At 34.9% G+C, this 26,802-nt stretch overlaps 3 protein-coding genes across 4 annotated transcripts; 1 reads left to right on the top strand and 2 right to left on the bottom strand.

The window, feature by feature from the left end:
• Positions 1–117: 117 nt before the first annotated feature.
• Positions 118–8,772, bottom strand: LOC110376685 (probable pyruvate dehydrogenase E1 component subunit alpha, mitochondrial). 2 transcript variants are annotated; one of them, XM_064039334.1, is made up of 8 exons: positions 8,561–8,772; positions 8,377–8,445; positions 7,725–7,893; positions 6,857–7,080; positions 6,348–6,519; positions 4,239–4,388; positions 3,402–3,577; positions 118–969 (listed from the first exon to the last, which is right to left on the bottom strand). In XM_064039334.1, exons 1-8 carry the CDS (start codon positions 8,618–8,620, stop codon positions 790–792), a joined length of 1,200 nt encoding a protein of 399 aa, XP_063895404.1. In that variant the 5' UTR covers positions 8,621–8,772; the 3' UTR covers positions 118–789. The 2 variants fall into 2 exon arrangements, with proteins under 2 accessions (XP_063895404.1, XP_021190926.2); XM_021335251.3 differs by having other exon boundaries at positions 8,377–8,449; positions 8,567–8,762.
• Positions 8,773–9,299: 527 nt separating this feature from the next.
• On the top strand, positions 9,300–14,654 carry LOC110376687 (AN1-type zinc finger protein 2A). Its single transcript, XM_021335253.3, is given in 7 exon segments — positions 9,300–9,530; positions 9,855–9,897; positions 10,227–10,413; positions 10,821–10,854; positions 10,857–10,974; positions 11,441–11,546; positions 11,931–14,654. Coding segments are annotated over 7 exon segments (690 nt in total). The 5' UTR covers positions 9,300–9,475; the 3' UTR covers positions 12,078–14,654.
• Positions 14,655–21,217: 6,563 nt separating this feature from the next.
• Positions 21,218–26,198, bottom strand: LOC110376686 (uncharacterized). Its single transcript, XM_021335252.3, is given in 8 exon segments — positions 21,218–21,717; positions 22,287–22,435; positions 22,438–22,540; positions 23,580–23,688; positions 24,053–24,227; positions 24,318–24,645; positions 24,745–25,003; positions 25,750–26,198. Coding segments are annotated over 8 exon segments (1,626 nt in total). The 5' UTR covers positions 26,001–26,198; the 3' UTR covers positions 21,218–21,465.
• Between the last annotated feature and the right edge of the window lie 604 nt (positions 26,199–26,802).

Here is a 26,802-nt window from a genome sequence, read left to right on the forward strand (position 1 = left end):
CAATTACCAATTACAACGTTGCACGATTCGTTCCGCCTGTTAACATGTTATCAGAAGACCAAAAATACGTTAATCGCGGGAAACAGCTATAGGTATACAGGAATAAAATACAGCAAATTAATTTATATTTTTAATAAATCATCGGCCCTTATAAATAAATAAACAAAATGAACTTTAAAATAATACGTTCGCATATTCTTACATTAAACAATAAAAAATAACGTCTTCAATTGCGCAAAACTCAATTAGTACGCGACCATGTATCCCTTGACGGTTTCTGTAATTCGATATATGTACCAATCTATATTTATTTATTTATAAAATTACATTTTCCACTAAAATGAGGCCTTCACATAAACAATTGACGAAAATGCAATTACACTACACTAGAAACACGCTAAAGCATTAATTTCAGTGGTCTACTGTATTAATTAAAATATAAAAATAATAGCACCACTAGCTAATGATATTACATGTGAAAAACGACCACCTCGATTTTAAATCGAAATTGTTTAAAAATATTTGGTTTCTAGTATCAGTGTCCATTTTCAGTCAAACTATGAAACACCCTAATCCCATACAATATGTTCCACTAGATAAAAAACAGAAGTATGATAAACGACACTAAGAAGGATTTGAATAAAAACATATACATACACTAATAAAAATTGCTTTTAAAATATATATACAAAAATTGAAACGTTATTATCCTTAAATTAGTTAATCTCACTGGGTGTAGTGGAGCATATTATATTGGAAAACAGACCTAATTTCCTTGTCGATAGTGGTCTAACTGCGTTGTGCGACGGAGATGTGCTGCAGCGGCGCGTTGGGCAGGAGGCCGCGGATCACGGGGTCGATGCACTCGACGTAGATGTCGGCCGACAATTCTTCTACGCCAACCTCGGCTTCTGTCTTCGCCTGTTTGGTGGCCTCGTCGACTACTTCACGCACCTTCGAGTCGATATCCTGGGAATTTAAACGTGATACTTTGACATCCCTCAGTAGATACTCACCAGTAGTCATTTGTAATCAGAAGTCGCAGAAAAACGGAAAAAGGGTATAGAGTAATTTATGATGTGTTCTCGGTAAAAACATCATGAACTTATTTATAGTAGGGGAGGCGAGAGTGCTAAAGCGGGAGTGACTCGAGCGTCAATGAGACCTATTAGATTGCGAAGCTTAGATGATAAGAAGAAAAAAATGTCCTGACATACACACACTTTCATCGGTGGGTGGAGCGGCTATAAACTTTAAAAAATGTAAAAAAAAACAGTTGCATGGACATACTCGAGCGCGTCAGATATTAATAGCATGCACGTCCTACGTCATTTTGAAAACATACGTATATTAATCTGACTGTTTCCATGGTGGGGGTGGTAGTAGGTAAGGGTTAAAAATGGGAAAAAAAATAATTTTATCGAGCGCGTCAGATTATCAAAAGGGGTGTTAAGTGAACCAAAACGAAGGCTCTTATGCAATAATCTGACGATTAAGACGTGACCTAAATTCGTGGCCATTACTTGAAATTGCAAAAAAAAATCGCCATTTTGAAATACTCGAGCGCGTCAGATTAAGATACATATGGTTCATTTATGTACCCTTAACGTAATCATCTTATAATCTGACGATTATCTGGAGGAATTCGCTTAATCTGACAATGGAAAGTTTTTTTGCAAACCTTTTAACAAATTGAAGAACTGAAAAAATTGCAAGTAAATAAACCAGTATGTACCTATTCTTTATAGTACAAAACTTTTATTTATAAGCAAATAAGTATGAAAAACATAAAGGACAATGGACACAAATATACGGAACCTCGTACACTCCACCAATAGCAATGTCATACATATCATTGTATAGGCCTTTTTATCTAGAACAACCTTTAATATGACAGCTTTGTTGACGTTTTGTTACGTTTGTAAAAGTTAAAACTAAATAATCCATTGATATCTCAAGTTTTTAAAGGAATATCTAAGTGCTACTACGAGTATGTCTTCTAAGTACTTAACACACTTTTTACACACTTTTACACTCTTTTTGATCTATATCTCAGAACGGACAAACATTTCAACAAAGCTGTTATAATAAAGGTTGTTCTCGATAAGAAGGCACATACAATGATATATATGACATTGCTATTAGCGGAGTGTACCAATCTTTACATACATTTCTATAATAATTACATTTAATTATAATGACATTGATAAATATACATGTGTCATAAACAATACAATAGAATCTATAATAACATGGCTTGACGGAAATAATCTACGCGTAAATCTTACAAAAACTAATTTTATTCAATTTAATACCCATAGATAAATCTAAAATCTAAATAATCTGCCCAGCCTTTTTCCCAGCTATTTTCATACAAAAAAAATACGTATTTTGACTTAATTTATTAGTTTAAAACCATCCAGTAGAGTTGCGCGTTGCCACTCTTTTCAGAACAGATAGAAAGAGATAGCAGTTGCTTTCATTGATGAAGCGACACTACGCGCGTAATTTGTGAACCACGTTATGCAGAATAGAGCCAATGTTAACCGGATGACTAGGCCACCACGACCTGTATAAAAGGCGAAGTATACGAAACGGCATTTCTCGGTATCACGATAGACAAACAATGCAACTGGAAGGCACACGTATTTAACAAAAGTATCCAATAAAATGAATCGTCTTCGTTAAAAACAATATATCTGCATACCATGACCAGTAACTTAATGAGATTAGCGAGTTCAAACAAAAAAACTCTTCAGCTTTATAATATTAGTGTAGATTATTTAAGACCCAAAATGTACTAACACTTATTGCAAATGAATTGAATTGAAAAAAGAGAGAGAGGAATAGAAACTTGGGAGGAGAATACCGGCATCACGTAGCTGCACGCTTTAAACTTTATCGATTAATTTTCCTTACTTCGGCTTACGGGAATCGTCAGATTTTATATTTTTCGTGAACGTTGAATTACTCCCTTCAAAATAAAAAAAAAAATAGCCGCGCTCGAGAAAGTCAAGACGACGTTTTTTTTTTACAAGTTTGTAACCTTCCTACTTCTTTTCGTCAATCGCAAATTGTCAGATTAGTGGAATATACACTTTTTAGCATATAACTAACTTACCCTATCTTAATCTGACGCGCTGGAGAATGTCAGATGATAATTTTTTACTAATCTGATCCTTTATTCTAGACGCGCGGCTGCATATACAGGGCTTATATTTGGTGGAGGTGTTAAATGGGGTAATAGGTACCTCCTATATACTAATCTGCCGCGCTTGAGTAAATCCCGAAATCCCTTCTAGGCCTCCCCTACTATTAACGGTGTCCAATCAATGAAAAACTTTAACAAAATAAATAGATAATTATATGTATAAATAGGTATGAATAAATATTATAATCACCTTAAGTTGGTCTGGGGTGGCAAGTTCGTTGCTGAGTATCTTGTCCTTGAAAGATGTGATGGGGTCCCTAGTTTGACGGACCTCTTGGATCTCGTCACGGGTGCGGTACGAGGTACCAGGGTCGGACATGGAGTGGCCAGAGTAACGATATGTCTCCATCTCCACTACTAATGGACCTGGAACAAGGAACAAGGATATTATCGTTAAATCTGAAGAGTTCCACAGTTCTCATCAATTTTCGCTTGTCCGAAGATGGCTATAAGTGAATGCAATACCAATGCATTAATTGGCTGACTTAGAAGTGGCTAAGTTGTTTGATGTAATATTTTTTCGTGTTGCTGTTTCCCGCGGTTTTGTCCGCAGACAGTAGGAGCTACATATATTCTGTACAATCATCGGCACAAATCTTGAGCGCCGACCTTCACCTGCGCAGAAGTAATTTATTGGGTCCCTTTTGTGGTATGAAGTGAGGCGCGGGGGCGGGCTAGAGCGGTGATTGGCCCGCAGTGTATCGCGTCATAGCCGTCACTCGGGATTGGTTCTTTGCTAATAAATCACTTCTGCGCAGGTCAGCGCTCTGTCTGTCAGCGCTCAAGATTCGTGCCAATGATTCTACCCGGGTAAAATATAGCCTATGTCATTCGGGGACAGTGTATAGCTTCCCAACAGCGAAAGGATTTTTCGAATCGGTTCAGCAGTTTTGTAAGTGTATTGGAATTTGCCGTCTTTCATTAGATTTTCACACCAATTTATTTCATTTTTGATCTTATAAAGATCTGGTGTGACTAATACAAAATATATATCTAGTATAGATATAGGTTACGTTTATTTACATACCCTTTCCACTAGTGCAGTATTCAATGCAGAATCGCGTGGCTTCCCTGGTCGCGATCACGTCCATACCATCGACCCAGATGCCAGGAATGTAGTCGCCGCGAGAGTAATAGTCTGTGCTTGCTGATGAACGGTCCATACTGGTGCCCATACCTAGAATATAAAAATATAAAAGTGTTAGAAAAAAAATATGTCGATACACACAAAGATATGAAGTTTAGTTGTTTATTTAAGTTAAAATTTTCTTTATTGGTGTTTATTGCTTTCAGAGATAAATAGGATTCGTATATACGTATATAGTACGTAAGAAAGTATATATTGGAGTACTTGAAGAAGTACATAGTGGTAAACTGGGTGTGGGAGTGCTACTAACATAGTTTTAAAGTTTTTATTTACTAAAAATTTTGTATTTGATATGTATGCTAGTTTTAAGGTATTTATCTATGGGCCTTTGATGCCTGACAATAAAGATGATTTGATTTGATTTGAAAATGTAAGGGATAAGAGAGTACATAAGAGAGAGTATATAATGGCAATACATAAAGGAGCTTATAGGGGAGTATATAAGGGAGTAGGTACCTAAAAAAAAGAAATAAGTGTAACGTCACAAGTAAATTAGGGGTATAGGCATGCACAATGGCCACTATCACCGGCATATCTCACCATTAATATCAGTTCAGCTATAATGATTATTTTATCAACTAGGAAGTTACTATACACATTCATATAAATACCAATAAAGATTGAAATGCATACAACATTTCATTTTATTGTGATGACAATGCTGACAAACTAACATCTACATGACTGATTAAGTGTCTGCAAGCAGTTAAAACCAACTTGAACTAGATAACTTTATTATCTACTAGCTTTTGCCCGTGGCTTCGCTCCCGTCAACTGACTTCTCTACTTTACCCTATTTTTTCATAAGAACCTTCTCCTGACAATAACAAACACAACAAAAAAAGAATTAGCCAAATTGGTCGGGGCGTTGTTGAGTTATGCGCTTACCAACACATTTTGCGATTCATTTTTATATTATACATAGATTACTAGCCGTTTCCCCGCGGTTTCACCCGTGTCCCGTGGTAACTACTGCCCGTACCGGGATAAAATATAGCCTATGTTAATCGTGGATAATGTAGCTTTCGAATGGTGAAAGAATTTTTAAAAACTGTCCAGTAGTTTTTGAGCCTATTCATTACAACCAAACAAACAAACAAAGTTTTCCTCTTTATAATATTAGTATAGATTAAAAATAATTATCACATAAAAAATGGAGATAAAAATTCGTTTATTACAACTGTGCTGGCTTTCAAATGAGATAAACGTGTCTAGACAAACTTTGGGAGATAACAATAAAATAATAAAATCAAAGGCAATAAGACGAGACGGCTGTTGTGTGAAAACCACGATATTATCATAACACTTGAGCATGACACTGGCACACGGAAATATTTTGTTACGAATGAACAATTGAATAAGTTACATCAATAAAAATTTTCTTTCACATAGCATTTTGATCACTCTGAGGAATAGCTTTAATGCTTTTTCAATCCTGAAAATTATTGAAAAGTTTGTTATAAAAAACTTAATTCTATTTTGTTTAGGGCTCACACTGTTATTTCCATTAATTCGGGGAACAGGTGAAACCCAGGAAAATGGACATGTTCATTAATGTGCCCTGTAACTTTCTAATGCCTGGGTTATTTTTTCAATTAAGTACCTAAGTTACCTAATAAGCTGCAGGGTTGTTCCTCGATTCTAAAATACGAAGGTCTTCAGAACGAACATAGGTACTACTCATAACTGTTATGATTTTAAATTGTAAACAAAACGCATGTTATCAATCAGTCATCATTTGTATGCCGCGAAGGTCAAATAGAGGTCGGATGTATTACTCTGTCACAGTCACATGCATCTTGTAGTACATTTTTGTAACGACCTGTAGTAATTAAAATTAAATTGCATTGATTGATTGAACGACTTAGTGTATTGGTATACGTTCTACTGGAACTTTGCACCTCGCAGCTTTTCCTGAATATAGTTTTATTTCCGGGAGATAGTGGATGGCAGGGAAACCGCTTGTAGAATAATAAGAAATGTTCTTACCATATCCATTGTTTTCACAGACAAAGACACAGGGCAAGTCCCACAGTTTGGCCATGTTGTACGCTTCAAACAGCTGGCCCTGGTTGGCTGCTCCATCACCATATAGAGCGAAGTTCACTCCGCCATCACCTTTGTATTTGTGCGCGAATGCAACCCCAGCGCCTAATGGAACCTGAAGAATTAATTACTCGTTAAAGCCAACTTGATTACAAACGCTTATCTCAGAGAGCATACAATTAGTACAGTAGAATCAAAATCAAACAACTCTTATTCTGAGAGGGTATTTTGTTACCCAATTACTGGAAAAAGATCAAAACTGTTACAATTAACTACAAGTTAACTACAAAGATAAGATAACTGATCTGTCTATTTCTGAAAGAATCTTTTGCAAAGATTAGCACATTCAAGCAAACACATTACTTTACTTTAATAAATAACACTGATATTACAATTTCTATAAATACTTAACATGGCTTGACAAAGATGTTATTACGCCAAAATAAACTTACTTGGGCCCCCACAATTCCGTTGCCACCGTAGAAGTTCTTAGCATACAAATGCATGGAACCTCCTTTTCCTCTGGAGCAACCAGTCCTGCGGCCAGTCAGCTCGGAGAGTACTCCAAGCACGCTAGCACCCATGAGATGTGTCCAACCGTGGCAACGATACGCAGTGATCACAGAGTCAACCTCACGCATAGCAGCGCGCATGCCCACAGCAACTGCCTCTTGACCTAGGGTATATTATTACTTTATTACTACTTCAATAGATGAATGATGATATAACTGCAGACGTTGAAACAATAGGTTTGTGTTGAGAGAGTTGAGTTTTGATCATTGTCAAATTATTCACAGTACAATCTGTTAATGTTGGTATGAGGCTCCGTTGAATGTATGTTCCACAATAAAACAGTGACATGTTATTGGCAAAACTAGTGAGAAATGCAATAATATGAATGTCTAATGAATAAAAATATTTTACACTATTGGGATATTCTCTTGTGGAATTCTGAGTCAATATTACAGAACTGTCAGCCGTCTTGCGCAAGTCATCACTCCACCGTGCCTGAGGACGTCCTACACTACGTTTGCCGAGGCGTGGTCTCCACTCTAGAACTCTGGCTGGCAGGAGCTGGATGCGAGCAGCCGAAAATCAATCTCAGTGGCGTGCACTTGGAGAGGCCTATGTCCAGCAGTGGACTGCGATAGGCTGATGATGATGATGATGATGATGATTACAGAACTTAGTCAATGTAGGCTTTCCTAAGTGATATTAAAAAATAAACTGGTAAGACCTCATAAAAGGTTTAAAAGTTACAAATAGTGTAGCAAATTCAAAGTTTATGCACATAAAGTTTTGCTCCCCAAAAGTACATACCTGAGTATAAGTGACAGAAACCACGGATGATTTTCTCCCTGTACAAGTTTCCAGACGCAGTTTCAATACGTCGGAGCATTGCCAAATTTTCATAAAGTTTGAGAGCATCTTCACTGGTTAGAGTTGCTTTCGTTGCAGGGCCTTTATCCAACTTGTGGAGTTTGAAAGGCTGTTCCAACAGAATTTTAGTCGTAAGAACTTACGCTAACATATTACATACAAGGTTCATAATTTTTTATAATCATACATCTATATTACAATGACATGACTCAAACTATTGTAGTATAAACACCTTCAAGGTGTTGAATTGTTTTCAAATTATCACAAAACATGGCTATCAATGAACTCATTGAAGTGTAAATATTGATAGCTTGATTAATTCAATAATCGAACCTTCTTTTGTGCTTTTTACGTATCTTCAATATACCACAGCTATCATAGTATCAGGGTGGTTTCAGGAATACAATTCTGTCAAATGACTGACATCAAAACACCATTACACTTGACACAATGAAGGTTAGGTTACATAATTTCAAAACTAACAAATGTAATTCAACAAAAATAAAAGCCGGCGTTTACCAAACGTGAATATACACTCTAGTATACACACATTGGACGTAATTAATTAGAATAAATAATATATCGAAGCTACCTTGATCTCAAAAGTGGCTTCTTTCTTCGTACTGTATTTAGCTGTAGTCGTAGTTGCGACCGGGGCCCACTTTCTAAAATCAAACATTGTAATGAATAATCACTCTTATACTTTCTTCGCCTATTTTAAACGGCACTTTTATAAAAGAAAAGCTCGATCTGCTGAAAAATCTTGAGGAACTTGCACCCACCGTAACCGTATTACCGGCTAGAAGTTTAGCCGTGGAAGAAATAATTTTACTCATTTTTGTTGACAGTTCTTCTAAGAAGCCCAGTGTGTCATGTGATCCCGAATAAGGATCACTTTATGATATTTTTGATTTTAAGGATTAATTAAAAAATACGGGTCGTCCCAGACGTCGCACAGGTCGAAGATGACGTTAGTGACATTGGCAATTTGACATTTGCTTTTTTTATTTTTCTCACGTGGATCAGAGGCATTGTCATCAGAAATTATTCATCCTTCTCATCTCATTACCGGACGCCATCAACTGAAAACAGAATAGAGTTCGTTACAAATAATATATCAAGATATTTTTTTGCTTATTTAAATTAAACTGAATCCTATAAACTTGTTTAAATAAAGTAAAAGGAGTTCACTGTGGCTAAGGTGAATTTTCAAACATTGCGTGGAATGGAACGCCTCTTGCTAGATGAGTTTACAAATGTGGTTTTATGTTTACTATTTTAAAATTTGTTATGCTTTTGAAGTAAAACTTTCAAAGCAATTGATATCATCGCATTTACTTTACATTGAATTGTAGGGTCTATAAAGCTATTGTGATTTTATAAAGAGATTTTATTTTTAAAACTATAAGCATCTCGTACTACTTTATAAAAGAAATACAGAATTTGTAAATGCACATCAATTTAAAAAAAGTTTCACCGTTTCTTTCCGCATTTTCGGTTCTTCCGTTTCGCTGACTTTCTGGTAATCTGGTTGTCAGAAGTGTCAGACAGACAGTCAGACGATGACGAATCAAAAATACATGTTATAGTGTAATTCTTTTGCAATAACGTGATATAAAAACTGTTAGCAAATCATTGTCGTCATCACTGTTATTTCTCCAGTTCCAAGTTCAACATTATTAAATTAAACAATGGAGTTTCCTCATATTGGAAAGAATTGTTCATACAAATCATGCAACAAATTGGGTGAGTGCTAACAAAGTTTCATATCAATAGTAAATATCCTTACATATACCTTTCAGTAGTGAATCAAATTATTGTTTTAATCCACAAATAGTGTTTTCAACTACAATTCGATATTGCAAGTCAGTGGGTATCTTTGTTATTTTGTTCCTATTGTTTAGCTAGTATTTTCGACGCAATTTAGGAAATTCCTCTTATCTCCACCCACATATTGGCCTTTCATACAAATAATCAGTACTGTTACCACAACATTATCCACTTCATGCATATGAGTGTCCTTAATTCCCATATTTATGTACTATAATATTACCATTTTTTCTCTTTCAGACTTTTTGCCATACAAATGTGGAGCTTGTAAAGACGTGTTCTGGTAAGTGATTTTAAGGTCATAGTTTTTAGTGCAACAGTTTAGAATGTATCTAAGGAATGTTTGTTATATTGAGTCTCAATGAACAATATGAGTTGTTCTGCAGATTTTTATGTAAAAATATTGTTTATGTTTTTGTAAATGTAAATTCACATTAGCACATTAAGTTATTGATTCAAACAAAGTACAATGCAAGGTCATGAATAAGTAAACAAAATAGTTATTTTTTCCATACATTAATATTTTCTAATCGGGCTAAAGATGGAAATGAGTCATCCATCCTTAGTCATAATTATTCCAACTTCCTAATATTTTATTATTGTCTTTTACAGTTCTGACCACTTTGCATATGCAAAGCATGAATGTCCTGAGCCCAACACTCGCGACGTCCAAGTTCCTGACTGTCCCCTTTGTGGGAAACCAGTACCGGGCAGAAGAGGAGAACCCCCGGATGTGGCTGTGGGGGCCCATATTGATAACCAATGTACCTCAGACCCAGCTAAGGAGAGGCGGAAAAAAGTAAGCCTGCGATTTCGTAAATTTATTTATCAGTCTGTACACATGAGCTTATAGATAGATATATTCTCTATTATGTACACCTATATAGATTACAAAATGCAAAACAAAATATTAAAAGTTTAGGTGACACACAATGGACGGTTTTGTAGTTAAAAGCAATCTCTTACAGATGATGAGACCTTTGGATGGATTGAGACATAGGAAATAACCGTATAGACTCCTTAAATTTAATAAACAAAGTAAAATTTTGCGAGATGTGCTTATATCTGCTGTAATTTGTCTTAATGTATGTAATTTGAAACTTTAGCAAAAAAAAAATAATCAAAATTCAATGAGCTCTCTTGTTTGCTACAATGCTAAGGTAGCTTTGGACAATTTCTAACACTTCTTATGATCTTTGTTTGCAGGTATTTACAAACCGGTGTGCATTCAAGGGCTGTAAGACAAAGAGATGGTGCCACTTGTGTGTAGCGAGTGTACATTAAACTTTTGTTTGCGACATCGACACAGTACGGACCACGCATGTGAAGGCAGACTGGCTGCCAAGAGAAGACAAGCAGCGTTAGTATTATAATTATATAATCCTAATTAATATTATAAATGGGGAAGTAGCTTTGTCTGTCTGTTAGACTTTCACGCCAAAACTACCTAACAGATTTAAATGAAATATTGTACTCAAATATTCTAGAGTCTGCAAAAGATCATAGGCTACCTTTTATAAATACAAGAATTAGTTAGTAGTACATCCTACTAATATTATAAACGCGAAAGTTTGTATGTATGGATGTTTGTTACTCTTTCACGCAAAAACTACTGAATGAAATTTTAATGAAACTTTACAATAATATAGCTTATACATCAGAATAACACATAGGCTACAATTTGTAAACATATTGTTCGAAATACTAAACCTGCGCAGACGAAGTCGCGGGCACCAGCTAGTAATTGAATGAATTTAAAATGTTACAAAAATCAACCAACCCCTTTACTGTTTTATAAAGTTAATAATTCAAGGTTTTCTTTACAGTGAAGCGGCAATGGCTCGTATGAAAGCAGCGGAGAATCGTGTAAATGTGAACAGAACTCCAATAGCTGCACCAGTTAGTTCATTCTCAGAAGTACAAGGAAACATGGTAAGTCTTCAATTTCTATGTATCTCTAGCTTATCTGTGTCAAAGTTAAAAAGACGGCCATAATTAAGCAGTCTGAAAAATAAAAGATGATTTAAATAGTAATTTATCATAAGAACTTAAACTTTTGATTATTGGCGTTGTAGAAATCGACTGTACATTTAACTCATAGTACATAATGTTGTATACAAGTTATATTTTTTCCAATACTGAATACTACAACATGCCCAGGTAACAAATATCCAGTATTTAAGTATACGGTTCCACAGGGACACTGATGAACCCCGACAAATAAGCTGTAAAGTTGTATCAAAATCCACACATGCAAACTTTAAAGTTTTTTATATTCGAAATATATTTATGATGTAATTTTTACCTTATTTTCAGACTGAAGACGAGGCGTTAGCACATGCTTTAGCGCTCTCCTTACAAGAAGAGAATGGCAGCCTACATTCCCGAGACAACGCCTTTGCTCGCGCCTTAACGCGGACGCGAGTAGGCGGCGAACAGAACTCCAGGTGTTCCGTATCTTAGCAACGTACAAACAACACTTTAAAAATAAACACGCACTAGACAAACTAGAGGCTTTAAAATTAACGATGACTTTTTTTCATAATTATACTCTTCTGTCTTGCACCGCAAACGGGCGTTCCCAATATTCTATGTATCTGTTGATTTGCTTGCTCATCATCATCTAGACATTCCTAGAGACAGAATTTGGCAATTTCCTATCTCTAGTAAGCAAAACAGTAGATAGATAAAATATTAAAAACGGCCGTGAGTTGCCAACAACAGTTTGCAAGAAAAAGAAACTCGCAAGGCCCTCGTTAATGGGTTTGTGTACCAACGTTTTGTCGTCACACTTCGTGTATTTGCTTCAGGCGAGCCTATTTGACACGTCGTGGTTCACATAACACGCGTTATGAATATTATTTGCACCATTTAACTATAACGATGACTGAGCCATTTTCAGTTGACCGATTTGATCAAATTTAATGAAGCTGATTATAGCTATAGTTACATGAAATGGGTGAGTTGCACCTCACCTTCAGTGTACGAGACTGAAGTATGAAGGTTAGTTCCATCGAATTTATTATCTTACATCATTTTCCACGCCTCTTGTACCTATAGTTTGTCGTTCTAAAATATATAAACGTAATTAAAATGAATATTACAATATTAGACAAGTGTCCTTATAATTCGTTTATAGCATAATTACTTCAAGACATAGCCAGTAGACTTAGCGAAGTAACCTGTCAGCTATAAGTAAATATTATTGTTATTATCATAACTCTCACTAATCCTCAATATTAAACACTAAAAAAGACTAATTATTAAATAAGATTTGAAAAGTTGTTTTCTTATCCCATATCTGTTGCGCTACGACGAAATTAGTTATACGCAAAATCTAACGCACATGAGGTTAAAAGGCGAAAACTATTTGAAAGGAGTTATACTTATTATAGAGAATGATGCTCGATTTGAAAAGTTGTTTTCCATTAGCTGCTGCTTTAGAGGAAATAATTAAAATAATGGTATATGTATACCTACTTATTCTACATATCTCTTCGGGATTGACGGTAAAGAATAGTATTTATTTAGACACCTATTATTCTTGTGATTACAACGGTAAGTTAAATCAAAAAATTTGTAAATATGACCAGTCCTAAAGCAGTTGTATATTTTTTATTATTATATGTTTCACGTTTTGTTTACCATGAAGTTTCTTTTATTTGAGCTATTATAACTGGCTGAGACAATTATATTATTCGTGATAATGTAGGTAGGTGCATGTGACAACGGTAATACATACTACCATCAAAAAGTAATTAGGACAAAACAACAGACTTACGCCATTTTTATTTATGAAGAATGTAGGTATATCATGGGATTTGGTGACACAATATAGTCGCTCATACCTAAAATTGAGTTCTGCGCAGGGACTCTTGCAATATTCACAACTACAATCTACTTTGAGATAGGTACAATAACTAACTTTTAGTGTTACGTATCAGCTTAAAGAATATGGTGTATAGCATTTAGTTAATCACATCATAACTGCCAATGTTCCGTCCAGGATTTGGAGGAAAGTTGGTAAAGGTGCCTACACGGTGCAGGTAGATTGGGCATTTTGAGGCACATGCGCAGGTTACATGCATTTTAAAAACTAGCGCATGTGCCAAACCAAAATACCCACTCGTGTGCTCTGTTGCGTGTGCGCGGATCACTTGCTCCAGCTACATGCACCGTGTAGACTTACCCTAAGGAGGTTTTTCAATTGCATGTCTGTAATATCACAATGTAACGAATTGAATGGCTATGGTTTGTTACTCATACCATCATTGAAGACTAGTTAAGAAATTGTATTTGAATTGACTGTATAACACGAAGAATATATTTTTGGGATACATAACTACTTGTTATAATATCGGAGAGCACGTAAATGTCGGTCCTGCGCCTTATCTCTCTCCAGTCGTGTCGGATTGCCGTCCCATCGGGCTATGAGAGTGAAGGAATAGTGAGTGCACCTGTGTCTGCGCAAATGCTTGTGCACTATAATAGCCGATAATCGGCTAGGAGGACATCATAATATAGGTGTCATTGGTTTATATAATTAAATGTCTGTTTTGTGACTTTGTTGTTGAATTAACCTTTTGAACGCCAATGTCGGCTATAGCCGACATGAGCAAGCGTGCCCTGTGCGCCAACGACGGCTATACTCGACAAAAAACAGGTCGCAGAAAAATACAAAATAAACCTATTAAATCATTACTTTTATGTTTTTATTAATTAATTATATTAATTAAGATTTTCGGGCTTGGCGTACAGGGCATAGGAATACCGATATGGCGTGGCGGTGAAAAGGTTGTACTGTGTTTGTAAAACTGTTATTTAGGTACCTATCTACCAAGTATGAAATGTTTAATTATTGTATTGAAAGACTAGGTACATATTATAACTAATGTCACTCAATTTTGAGTAGTACTTGTTATAATTTGCATGTTGAACTTATTGAATTTGTCGAACTTAAAATTGAGTGACATTTCAATATTGATTTGTGAAAACTTGCTTAGCAAAAGACATCAAAATAAATACTTGTTTACAAACTTACATTAAAGTTGTTTAGTTTAATAATCCTTATTCATTTGTCGTGATGATCATAATGGATGCAAACTTGCACGAGGAAAGTATAGTTATTGGTACCTAACTAATAACGCAGACCTTCATCAGATTTTTTTTTAAATGGAGATTTACTTTGAAACATGTGAAAAATCTACTATTTATAGGTATTGTCAGTCAGCTGGGGCGTTCTCCGTATTTAGCTCAAGTGTTCAGTCTTTGCCCAGCTTGTGTGACGCGATAGATCTAAGTTCACAGATTAATACATTAGTAGTACCAAAACCGTGCAGATATCCTTCAATTATTGTTGACCAATGACTGTGGAGTAAACATTGCGACTAGAATGCAATAAAACAAGAATAATGCAATTCACTTTTGCAGTGGCCACCTACGATGTCGAATATTCAATTGTAATAAATCAAAATATTTTTATAAACTATAAGAAAATAAATAATTTAAAAACATGACTAGTATTTTTTTTTGCTCTCAATAAGGAAAAAGCTTTCGATGCATTCGTAGGTAGTAGGTATGCGCAATATGAGGAAAATTAATTTCGTCAATCTATACTTCTATACTAATATTATAAAGACGAAAACTTTGGTTGTAAAATCAAAAATTACTGGACCGTTTTTTTAATTCTTTCACCATTCGAAAGCTACATTATCCACGAGTAACATAGGCTATATTTTATCCCGGTACGGGCAGTAGTTACCACGGGACGCGGATAAAACCGCGGGAAAACGGCTAGTATATTATAATTTTATAAACATAAATAAATAGGTATGTTTGACCCTTGATCGTAAAAACGCAAAAACAAAAAAAATCGAGTGCTCGTTCCTTTTCGGTCATCTCCAGTACCCACGAGGTGTGATCGAATAGGGCTGATTCAGGATCAATGACACATAGTTTTATTTTTCTCGTGACATACATAGTTACCCCAAAGTAGGTACAATGGAATAGGGTTGTTTCTATTGTAGGTATTCAAACTTCTGGTATTCTTGAAAGTCTTTATTAATAGTTAAAGAAATACAATCACATTTTGTTAGGAATTATAACATTGTTCTCACTGGTTTTTACATCATGACAAATCACACCACCGTCATTCTTTTTCATAGACCAACAAACCCTACATTTTTAAATGTCATAGACTATAAATTCCTAACACCTTCTCCTATTTTTAATATATGAACATAAATTAAAAATACCTTATAATTACTTCAGAAACACCATCAGTTTTCAAAACATTAACTTAAACAAGTATTCAAAACATTAACTTAAACACTTCTAATCATAACACTCAATAATTCACACAACAACTTTATCGCAATGAAATTTAAATTTTTCTTTATATAGTGGTTTCGTCAACATATCCGCTATCTGATAATTTGTAGGACAATATATAATATCTAAATATCCTTTCTTATAATTTTCGTGTATAAAATAAAATCTCACATCTATATGTTTAGATCTCTTGCTGAATGAACCTGTTTTTATCAATTGGATAGCACTCTGGTTATCAATATTCAAACTAATCTTAATACTGCTACCAATTAATTCACTTATAAAAGTCTTTAAGTATAAACACTCTTTAACGCAATCTGCTGCTGCTATATATTCAGCTTCAGTTGACGATAGACTTACTATCGGCTGTCTTTTGGAGCACCAAGCTATAGGTCCACCTGCCAACATTATTATGAACCCTGTTGTACTTCGTCTGGTCTCTGTACAACCTGCATAATCTGAGTCACAATATGCATGCAATCTTGTAATATCTTTCCCAGCATTATACAAAATCCCTTTATCTCTCGTTCCATTCAAGTACTTCAACACCTTCTTTACTGCTAATATGTCTTGCCTTGATGGATTTTCTACCTTTTTACTTGCTTCATTCACAGCTTGACTGATATCTGGTCTTGACCTGGTTGACAAGTACAATAATCCACCAACTAGTTCTCTGTATGGAAAATTTGACGTAGCCATCTTAGATTCATTTTCCTTTCCCACAATGCATGGAGTATCTGCAGCTTTGGAATCATACATATTATATTTTCTAAGTAATTTTTCTGTATAATTCTGCTGATGCAACAAAATGCCTTGTTCTGATCTTTTTATTTCAAAACCTATATAGTTTTGAGGTTGTTCATATGTTTTTAAGATAAATTCTTTTTCCAATTGATGCAAGATCTGTAATAACTTTTCCTTGTCTTTTGATATGGCCAAACCGTCATCAACATATATAGCCAATATTATAGTTTTGTCTTCGTTAAAAAACACACACTGATCTGACTTTGTAGCTCTCAGTCCAAGTTTCCTTAAAGTTTCTGTAAATCTTTTATTCCATGTCATTGGTGCCTGTTTTAGCCCATATAGTCCTTTCTTTAAACGACAAATTTTATTAGGCTGTCTTTCATATCCTTCAGGAATATACATAAATATGTCTTCCTTTAACTCGCCATACAAAAATGCTGTTTTCACATCAAAAGTTATCATTTCATATTCCTTTGAAGCAGCAATTGCTATTAATGATTTTATTGCTGATTGACTTACTACTGGACTATATATTTCTTGATAGTCAATGCTTTGCTGTTCGAAGCCTCTCGCTACAAGTCTTGCTTTGTAAGTACCATTTTCTTTTATACAAAATACCCATTTACTTGACAATATCTTGTGTCCTTTTGCTCTTCCTATATCAACTATTTCCCATGTATTGTTACTTTCCAATGATTCCTTCTCCGAATTTATGGCCTTCTCCCAATTATTCTTTTCAGCAGACTTCATGACTTCATCACGTAAGTAATACATAATCTTGCAGGTAAGCTGGTTTTTTCCGTTGTCGTTTTGTATTTATAGTTTCTATAGTTTCTATCTCTGCAGTATTACTTTCTTTATTTTCATCATTTTCTACTTCATCAATAATATCTGGGATGTTGTCTTCTATTACATTCCTTTGTTGTTCTAACTCTTCTATTTCATAATAACTGTCATCACTTTCTTCTTCTTGATTTATTTCTTCTTCATTATTACCTGGTATTATTTCTGTTATCACCGAACTTCCTGTTTCTTCATACTTTTCTCCAATTTTCTTATTATTATTAATTATAACAATATCCCTTGCTATTTCAATTCTTCTTTCTTCTTTATTCCACAATCTATATCCATTATTAGTATATCCAATCATGATTAACTTTTTGCTTCTTGGATCTAGTTTCTTAATATTTGAATGTAATTGTTTAGCATATACTATTGAACCAAACTTGCATATATTAGATATATTAGGCCTTTTACCATGCCACATCTCATAAGGTGTCTTATTCTTCAAAGATTCACTTGGTAATCTATTTATAATATAAGTAGAACAGTATACAGCTTCCCCACATTTCTTTATCTAACCCTGAATCAAATAGTAATGCTCTGGTTTTATCTAATAAGGTTCGATTTAGTCTTTCTGCTTTACCATTTAGTTGTGGTGAATATGGTACTGTATAATCTAGTTTTATTCCCTTTTCAGTACACCATTTTTAAAATCATTGCTTGTGTATTCACCTCCATTATCGCATCTTATGGTAGATACCTTTTCTGTTCTCTCTCTTTCTGTTTCTTCTATATAATGTTTTAAATTTTCTTTAACTTCATTTTTATATTTAAGCAAGTATATTTTTGTAAAATGAGTATAATCATCCATGACGGTTAAAACATAACTATAGCCATCATAAGTTTTGTTTTCGAACGGTCCACATACATCAGTATGTAATAATTGAAGTGGTCTACTGGCTCTGTTTCTTACTGTGTTAAATGGGAGTCTTGTTTGTTTAGCTTGTGTACAGATTTCACATTCGTCTATTTGCCTTAATCCATTTATTTTTATTCCATCTGCCACATCTGGTAATATATCTAGTATTTTCTTTCCTGGATGTCCAAGTCTTTGATGCCATTCTAAGGCAGTGCCATTTTCTTTCATTAACAGTGTTTTTTCTTGCATATTATTATCATCCAAATTAATTTTATATAAACCGTTTTCTTTTTTTCCTGTTAATATTAATTCTGACTCCTTATATATTTTTACATTATCTTTGGTAAATATAACCACTCCTTGATTGTTTGTAACTGCATTAACCGATAATAAATTTTGTGATAAGTCAGGAACAAGCAGGGTATTATTAAGAGTACATTTATTGCCAATGACTTTACCAGTCCCTTTCACCTCTATTGTTTCTTCATTTGCAGTCAAAACAGATGATGGTTTACATTCAAAAAATTTTAGTATGTCTAAATTTTTGGTCATGTGTGCAGTACACCCAGAATCTACAACAAATTCTTTCAGTTTTGGTTCTTGAATTTCACCGTTTGTAAAAAATGCCTTTTCTATTCTTTTGTTACTTTTTTCTTCATTCTCATTCTTATTCTTATTTTTGAAAAAACAATTTTCTTCTCTGTGATTAATTTTTTTACAGATTGAGCACTGTTTATTTTTAAACTTACAGTCTTTATCTTCATGGTTGTCCCTTTTGCAGATACTACAGGCTCTACAGTCTTTCTTCATGTGCCCTGTTTTGTTACATTTGAAACATTTTATTGTATTAAACTTTTTCTTAGATGTAGATGAAGATGTAGCTTGAAATGCTAGCTGCTTGTCACTTTCTTTTGCTTTCAACATTCGATTTTCTTCAGCCAGAAGTCTGTTTGTTAAATTTTGAAGGGTTTTTTTATCGTCTGCCATGCATTCCCAAGAAGTTATAAAATAGTTTAAATTATTTGGTAAACAGCTTAATATTTTGGATATGACCATTTCATCATCTATTTTTGTTCCTAGCTGATTTATACGAAATTGTAAATTTTCTATTTCGCTTATTAATTGGGAAAGCGATTGACTGTCCTGTTTCTTATATGTGAAAACTCTTGTAATAGGGCATCTTTGTTTCTTTGCTCAGAACCTTCGAATATTTCACATAATTTTACGTACATTTCACGTGCACTGTTGCAATTAATTATGTGACCTTTTAGTTTCTTATCAATACTGCTTATGATAATTCTTTGCACCTGAGCATCTTTGATACTGAAGTCACTTTTCTTGTCATCTTCTTTTATTTGTGCAATTGTTTTTGCAAGATTTGCCGCTTTTAAGTGTATATTGAATTCAAATTTCCACAATAAAAATGTTTCCGCATCTTTTAATTTTTCTATCTGTATTATCTCAGGTTTTTCCATTTTTTAGTTTTTCACCGTTTTTTATTTTCTTCCTTGTTATTACTGTTTTTTAGTTTTTTTCACTTGTTTTTCATGTTGGGTTTTTCATTACCCAATCCCGGTTTTTAATTTTTTCTTCTCGGGCGTTCTGGGCCCATAACCTATTGTAGGTATTCAAACTTCTGGTATTCTTGAAAGTCTTTATTAATAGTTAAAGAAATACAATCACATTTTGTTAGGAATTATAACATTGTTCTCACTGGTTTTTACATCATGACAAATCACACCACCGTCATTCTTTTTCATAGACCAACAAACCCTACATTTTTAAATGTCATAGACTATAAATTCCTAACAGTTTCCTACTATTCATTTAGTTAAAAATAAATGAATGCACCGAAAGTTCATAAAACTAGAAACACGATAAGCTATATTATATTATTTATAACTGACCATATATTTTCTAATTCATTTATGAAATTTTAATTTAGAGCCTATGACGTCACGCCATAAAAAACGACGAGAAGAGACCGATGACGTCATCCTTTCTATATTTGACAATGACAAGTATTTGACAGTGATAGATATATCGAAATAACCTCAGAATTAATGTTTTGTTTATTTGCTTCTGTGAAGTTCTGTGTGTTAATTGCATTTAAATGGTACAACTGCTAAAGAATTATGGAGAAAGGATTTATGAAAGCTAATAGTTCCAATCTGCCAAGAGTAGACTCTTTTACGGTCGCTCAATTCTTTGCCAATAACCAAGATTTTTATTCAGCGGAACGTGGATGAACAATTTATTTGGAGCACTAATGGTCGTATTTCCACAGTCTCGCACAACACAAACCTCGTAAATATTCATTTAATTTAGTTTTTTGAAAAAGCATAAGTAAATGTTTTCGAACATGTTTCGAACGCGGACACAAACATAACCTCAATATAAATATACACAAACTTTACGTTTCTTTGCACCGTTACATTTTTCCGCGTACACAACTCAAAACATTTGAGGTATTTTATTTTTGTGCTAAATGTATAAAAATAATTTACATGTATAAAATATTTTAGTTTTTGTAGCTATTTTACTAAAATAAATTATTAAAATTAAGAAATTGATTAGTTATGTTTTAGTTTTTTTCTCGTTAGATGTGCTTTAAAATGTAAAGGAATGACATTAGATAATGACGTCAAAGTCACGTGATCTAGCGTTTTCTGAGCAATATTTTAAGAAAAATAGAAAAAGATGAAATACATAAAAAATAAAAAGATTTGAGACGAAAAATGAAAGAGAGGGTGATCTTAAAATTATTTAGAAGCTATCTAAACAGATTTCCGAAAATTGGAAACAACCCTATTGATTACAAAGGTGACTGATTGCTCATTTAATGCATTTAAATACAATAGTAAACTCCAAAAACATGTATGTATATTTATTAACAAACATTGAACCCTTCTTGGCAGTCGGGTAAAAATAACACTTATATTCTAGGTCAATCACAGTGTACAATTTAAAATCTCAATTTATAAAAAATATACTTCATTAGTGTAACGAATTCAGATAAATAGGTTAGATGTAAATCTTAAACATTTATCGTTATTTCCTTTAACTAGATATTTACAAATTACTCTGAAGAGCTTTATTGTGTAACGTTCTGAATTTATGATTGTCATTGAGATAGGTTGTGATGAATTCGGGCGGGTTTCTACATAGAAACAGTTCCATGCTCATGTAACGAGCGGCTGTCAAACGTTTGCGCTCGGCATTCGAGCGGCAAAGGTTCTTGTGCGCATGCGTGGCGAAACTCGCTGCTTTCTTCTCGATTAGGCGAGCTGTTACATGCACTTCGGGGTCGTCTTCAAGAGGCGGCTGAAACAAAATAATATTATTTTATACTAAACTCTGTATTACCTATGAGGAGGATAGATTTGAATTTTACAGTCGCTTCTTGTAAAGCACTGGTACTCAGCTGAATCCGGTTAGACTAGAAGCCGACCCCAACGTACGTTGGGATAAGGCTCGGAAGAGGATGATGAGGATAGATTTGAATGTAAGTTGTTAGCAATGTTATGTTACAGCACAGATTACCTTAATAGTTATTTCGTGTTATATTTTTCCTGAGTATCAGTGTTTCTTTTCGATGAACCGACTGCCTCTCTGACCTTAATCCAGTTAAGTTACCATGGCAATCTGATACATTTTGGTAAGTGATAGTGGGTAGTGGATGACTTTTGACTATCTATTCTTAAAGTGGCTTAAAGTATCTACCCATTACCACAGACTACTATAATAGTCACCTAACATTACTGCTACTACACAAATTAACATGCCTTTAATTAACTGCTGAGATGACAAACGCCAAGCGTTATTTTAGATGCCTATGCTCAATACCTAAGTATAAAAAGTATGTGTGTGAAAACCCTAAAAACAAAACTTACAGCAAATCGTATCCATTGCCAGATTTGAAATCTGGAAATTTCAGCAGTGGCCGAGTCCTCTACATTTCCGCTGTAGAAGAAATGTCCGATGCCCGCCAGCCAGTAATATATGAATAGTATGGTGATCGCCACATTGTGTCTGATCCCTGCAACGTCACCCCGTCACGAGGTATGGAAAGCAAATCTTGGGGCGTTATGTTCACGTCGAATTTCTTGCATATCTGATTTGGAGTGGCACCAGATTTTTTCCAGAGCTGTAAACAAATATCGCACATAAATAGAAAGAACACCGCTTGCAATAAACCTAGATATTGATTATAGCATTGTATGGGGTAAGTATATCTATTAACTACCTCGTTTCCTCCACCTTCGAAGGGGTTAGATTCCAGTCTAGGCCCTAGTACCTATTTTATATGAAGCAACTGCATTTTAGTAAGACTGGTTGATATCACATAGCTTATGAATGGCTACCCATAATGATTTGCAAGTTTCTACAAATGAGCCAAAACTGTGATAAGATGTTCAACAACATCTGTAAGTACCTACCTACATATACCATAAGTCCTGTTACCTAAGAATCTATTCAGGTTCAGGCACTTGTAGGTACTTCGTAAATGAAATATGATTAATTCATGCCAAAATGCTTCAGAAGTCAGAACATCATAGAAAACTATCAAAGTTATTCATTGTCAGGTTTTTCTAGAAAACGTTCCGTGGTATCACTTAATGTAATTGCAAATTAAGCAAAGTATCTAACTCTACACTCGAGAAATTTCCAATCGTTTAAACAAAAACTCAATTTAATCCACATCGTATTTCCGTGAAGAGTCCGATTGTCGTGGTATCTTGTAAAAAATATAATTACGTGGGTACTGCTAGGTCCGCTAACTGTTCCGGCGATGGATTTACTAGTTTCTGAAGGCTGGTTTCATATAAGGAGATTAGCCAACTGCGTAGGACATATAGTGCACACAAGCATTGGCACAGACACAAGTGCACTCTCTAGCCCGATGGGACGGCAATCCGACACGACTGGAGATCAGGCGCAGGACCGACATTTACGTGCTCTCCGATGCACGGGTGTGTCAATCACCAACTTCCGGGCTCCAGGCTGCCGAGAATCGAACCCGAGACCTCGTGCACAGCAGGCGCGATTACGACAGCTAGACAAACGAGGCAGTTTACGCAGATATCAAGCTTTTCCTTCTTTTTTCGCCTCTTTTCCTTCTAATGTCGCCAATTCTGTAGCGTAGTAGGGAATAAGTAAAGTACCCAGTAGAAAAGTTAACAAACCTCATTGATATGCGGCACAACTCTTGCGTCATACACCATGAAACCATCGACACCATTTTCAATCTCTTTCTGTTTTGCAGCCAGTATCTTTGTTATTATCGCTTTAGATCTGAAATCGTTTACGTTTTATTGAAGTGAAGCCAGGAAGCACTACGCGTTTGAATTTCATTAATTTGAATCTAATTGAAGCCTTGAGCTGGGTTTCCAACTCATTTACCAAGATTTTTTTGCAGTCTCAGATCACCATATCGAAAATAAACGTGCTTGAAATGACTCAGATTATAGCGATCTGTGAAACCATGAAATGGAATCCATTCATCAATTATCGATTTGCAATTATTGTAATCACGATTATAGATGGATCACTTAATTAGCTAGCATTTCAAAGCTACCAAAAAATATAACAAACAAAAAAAATGCTGCTAATTTGTTGCATATTATACAGGCTTGTAATTTTTTAACGATATACTTACTCTTTATCGTTGATGTCCGAGCCAGGTTTGAGCATGGCTGCAGCCATACCTCCCGTGGCGGGAGCTCCTCTAGCATGGCATGTACTCACAACGAGTTTCAAATAACTGCTTAGGAAATGACGATCCATATTTACATACTTGTTCCTATCTGGCAACAAGAATTCTTCACGATCCCCTGGAAAACGATTGCATTCAAGACAAGAGAAAAGCTATCCAACAAAGTGAAAAAAGGTTAATTAATCCGACAAATAAAGGTAATAATCACCAAACTTGGATATTATAGATGCACAGTAGTCCCATATTCCACAGTTGAGGCCCAAGGAGTGCTCTCGAAGAGCAAACAAGATTTCCTCCAGTTCAAAACTAGAGATTATATTCTCAATCAGCACACAAGCTTTTATGGTACCCAGAGGCAGACCGAGTTCATTTTGTGCCCAAATAAATATATCATTCCAGAGCTGGGCTTCTGAAGCACCCTCCAATTTTGAAAGATAAAAAAAGGGGCCACTATTTGCTTCGTAAAGAATCTTTGCGTTGTGGTACATCAATATTGAAAAGTCTACTAAAGGTCCAATAGCCTCTTTGCCATCAATCTAAAAATAATTTTACAGTCATCAAATATAGATTATTAACTTTTAGAATATGTTATATATTAGCCAACATATTTTAGAACAAAGATAAAATTATCTTACCAAAATATTATGCTCAATCATATTCCAAGCTCTGGGTCTCAACATAAGAATGGGACTGGTGGTGATAGTGACAGGTGCTCCAAGAAGTTTTCCTTTCACAGCCAGTTTTATATTTTGGTAAGCCTGTAGCTGATTCTTCCACGTAGGACAATGACCATCATCAAAATCAACTTGTATGCCTTGAACATCTTCATTGAGAGAGGATACAAAGTGAGCAGTGTTTGAAGCTGAGACATCTCCAAGATCTAGATGTCGATTCCTACAAGTAACAATAATAATGTCGGGATAAATAAATAATGTCAGGACACCTTTTCACACATGGTTGGTTAGCCCCATGGTAAGTTATTAATTAACTTGTGTTATGGGTGCTAACACAACTGATAAACTACATATAGCTACACATATACATATTTATAAATACATATTGTAACACCCAGACCACAACCTACAAGTATGCTCATCACACAAATGTCGACCGAACCGGGAATCGAACCTGGGACCTCAGATTCGGCAATCCGGCTTGGTGACCATTGCGCCACAGAGGTCGTCAACAATAAGCTTTAGAGAACTGCTAAACCATACCAAAATCTAGCAGTTCTCCACTGCTTCATTAAAATCTGAAGAAACTGCATGAACCCAGGAGAAACTTCTTCGCCCAGATAAAGTATAGTCTGATACTGAGGGATGGTGTTGCTTCCAAAGAGTGAAAGATCTTTTCATTGGTTCAGTACTGTTGCGCCGATTAATTGCAACCAAACATACAAATCAAACCTCAATCTTTATAATGTAGCATAGAATAACTATTGGCAGCAGGGCTAAATTGTTCTCAGCTTGAAGGTATTTCTAGTGCTAAAGTGTAAAAGTTTATCTAACTGACTATATACCTTATTTTAAGAAGCAAATAAACTTTAAAACTATCTTATTATTGATTGAGCTGTTATTTTGTAATGATTATTTTACTGTGGTGTCAAAACTAAGTCAATAAGGACTTTGATAATAACTTACAGTAACCGGGGAGGTAACGGAGCTATTGTCCATGACTTATCGCTCCTTTCTGGAGACCTTTTGAAGTCCAAAGTCGAAAGTGTTTGTGTTGTCACCGTGCGGCGCAATCTATCTTTAAAAAGTTTTTCGATTGATTTTTCAAATGTTTTGTGTAAACGATATAAAAAGTCCACAGCTCCTTCATTGAAAATTGATTTCTGTATGTCTTCAAATTTTGGCGGCGGTGATTGTAAAAGAAGAACTTTGGACATTTCTATTGGTTTAAAAAATGCTTGCACACGACACAACCAATCAATAGTGCAGTTATCGCACTAATGGTTATGAACTATTTATCGCCACGATAGTCGCTTCAATGAACTTGTTTCATTCCTTCCTTCCTTATCATTTTCATTATCAAGTATACTTTCAACTTCTTATCAGTAAGAAATAAACAAAAGCATGTCATCCGCATCGCAACTGTCAGTGGAAACTATCAATGTCAAGTCAATGAGAATGTCAATATTTATGCTCTATGGTCGGATTTTAAGAATCATATACACAACACAACAATACTGTACACTTAAAATATTCTCTCAAGCATCAATCATCATCAAATTAATCGGTTAACTTTTACGCATACATTATTGTGCAATTTATAAGTTAACGTTCGAAATGATGTGTGATCTTATCGATTGCGGTTATAATATACCTCTAAGTAATTTTTGGTGTCCTGGTTTAACTTTGAAAGTAACTCACAATGGGAGGTATTCTTAAAAAAAAATAATTGTTCAAAAGAAAATGCTAGATCTCGTGGTACCTACTTAGTACGTGACTCGGCTTTTGCCAAAATGCCAAGGTTAAAAAAAACATTGCGCCGCGTCGCGAGGTCAAAAAATCAATCAAAAATCAAAACTTATTTATTCAAACTTGGCTGCAAAACAGCACTTTTCGAACGTCAGAAAAAAATTACATAAGACAGCCCCCAAAACGCCCACCCTTCACCACTTCCTATGTGTTTTTGCTGGGAAGAAGAAGTGGCGCAACAAACTCCCCAGCAAGGTGTAGGGTGGCATC

This window comes from Helicoverpa armigera, chromosome 19 (genome assembly GCF_030705265.1).
Source record: "Helicoverpa armigera isolate CAAS_96S chromosome 19, ASM3070526v1, whole genome shotgun sequence".
NCBI classification, from domain to species: domain Eukaryota; kingdom Metazoa; phylum Arthropoda; class Insecta; order Lepidoptera; family Noctuidae; genus Helicoverpa; species Helicoverpa armigera.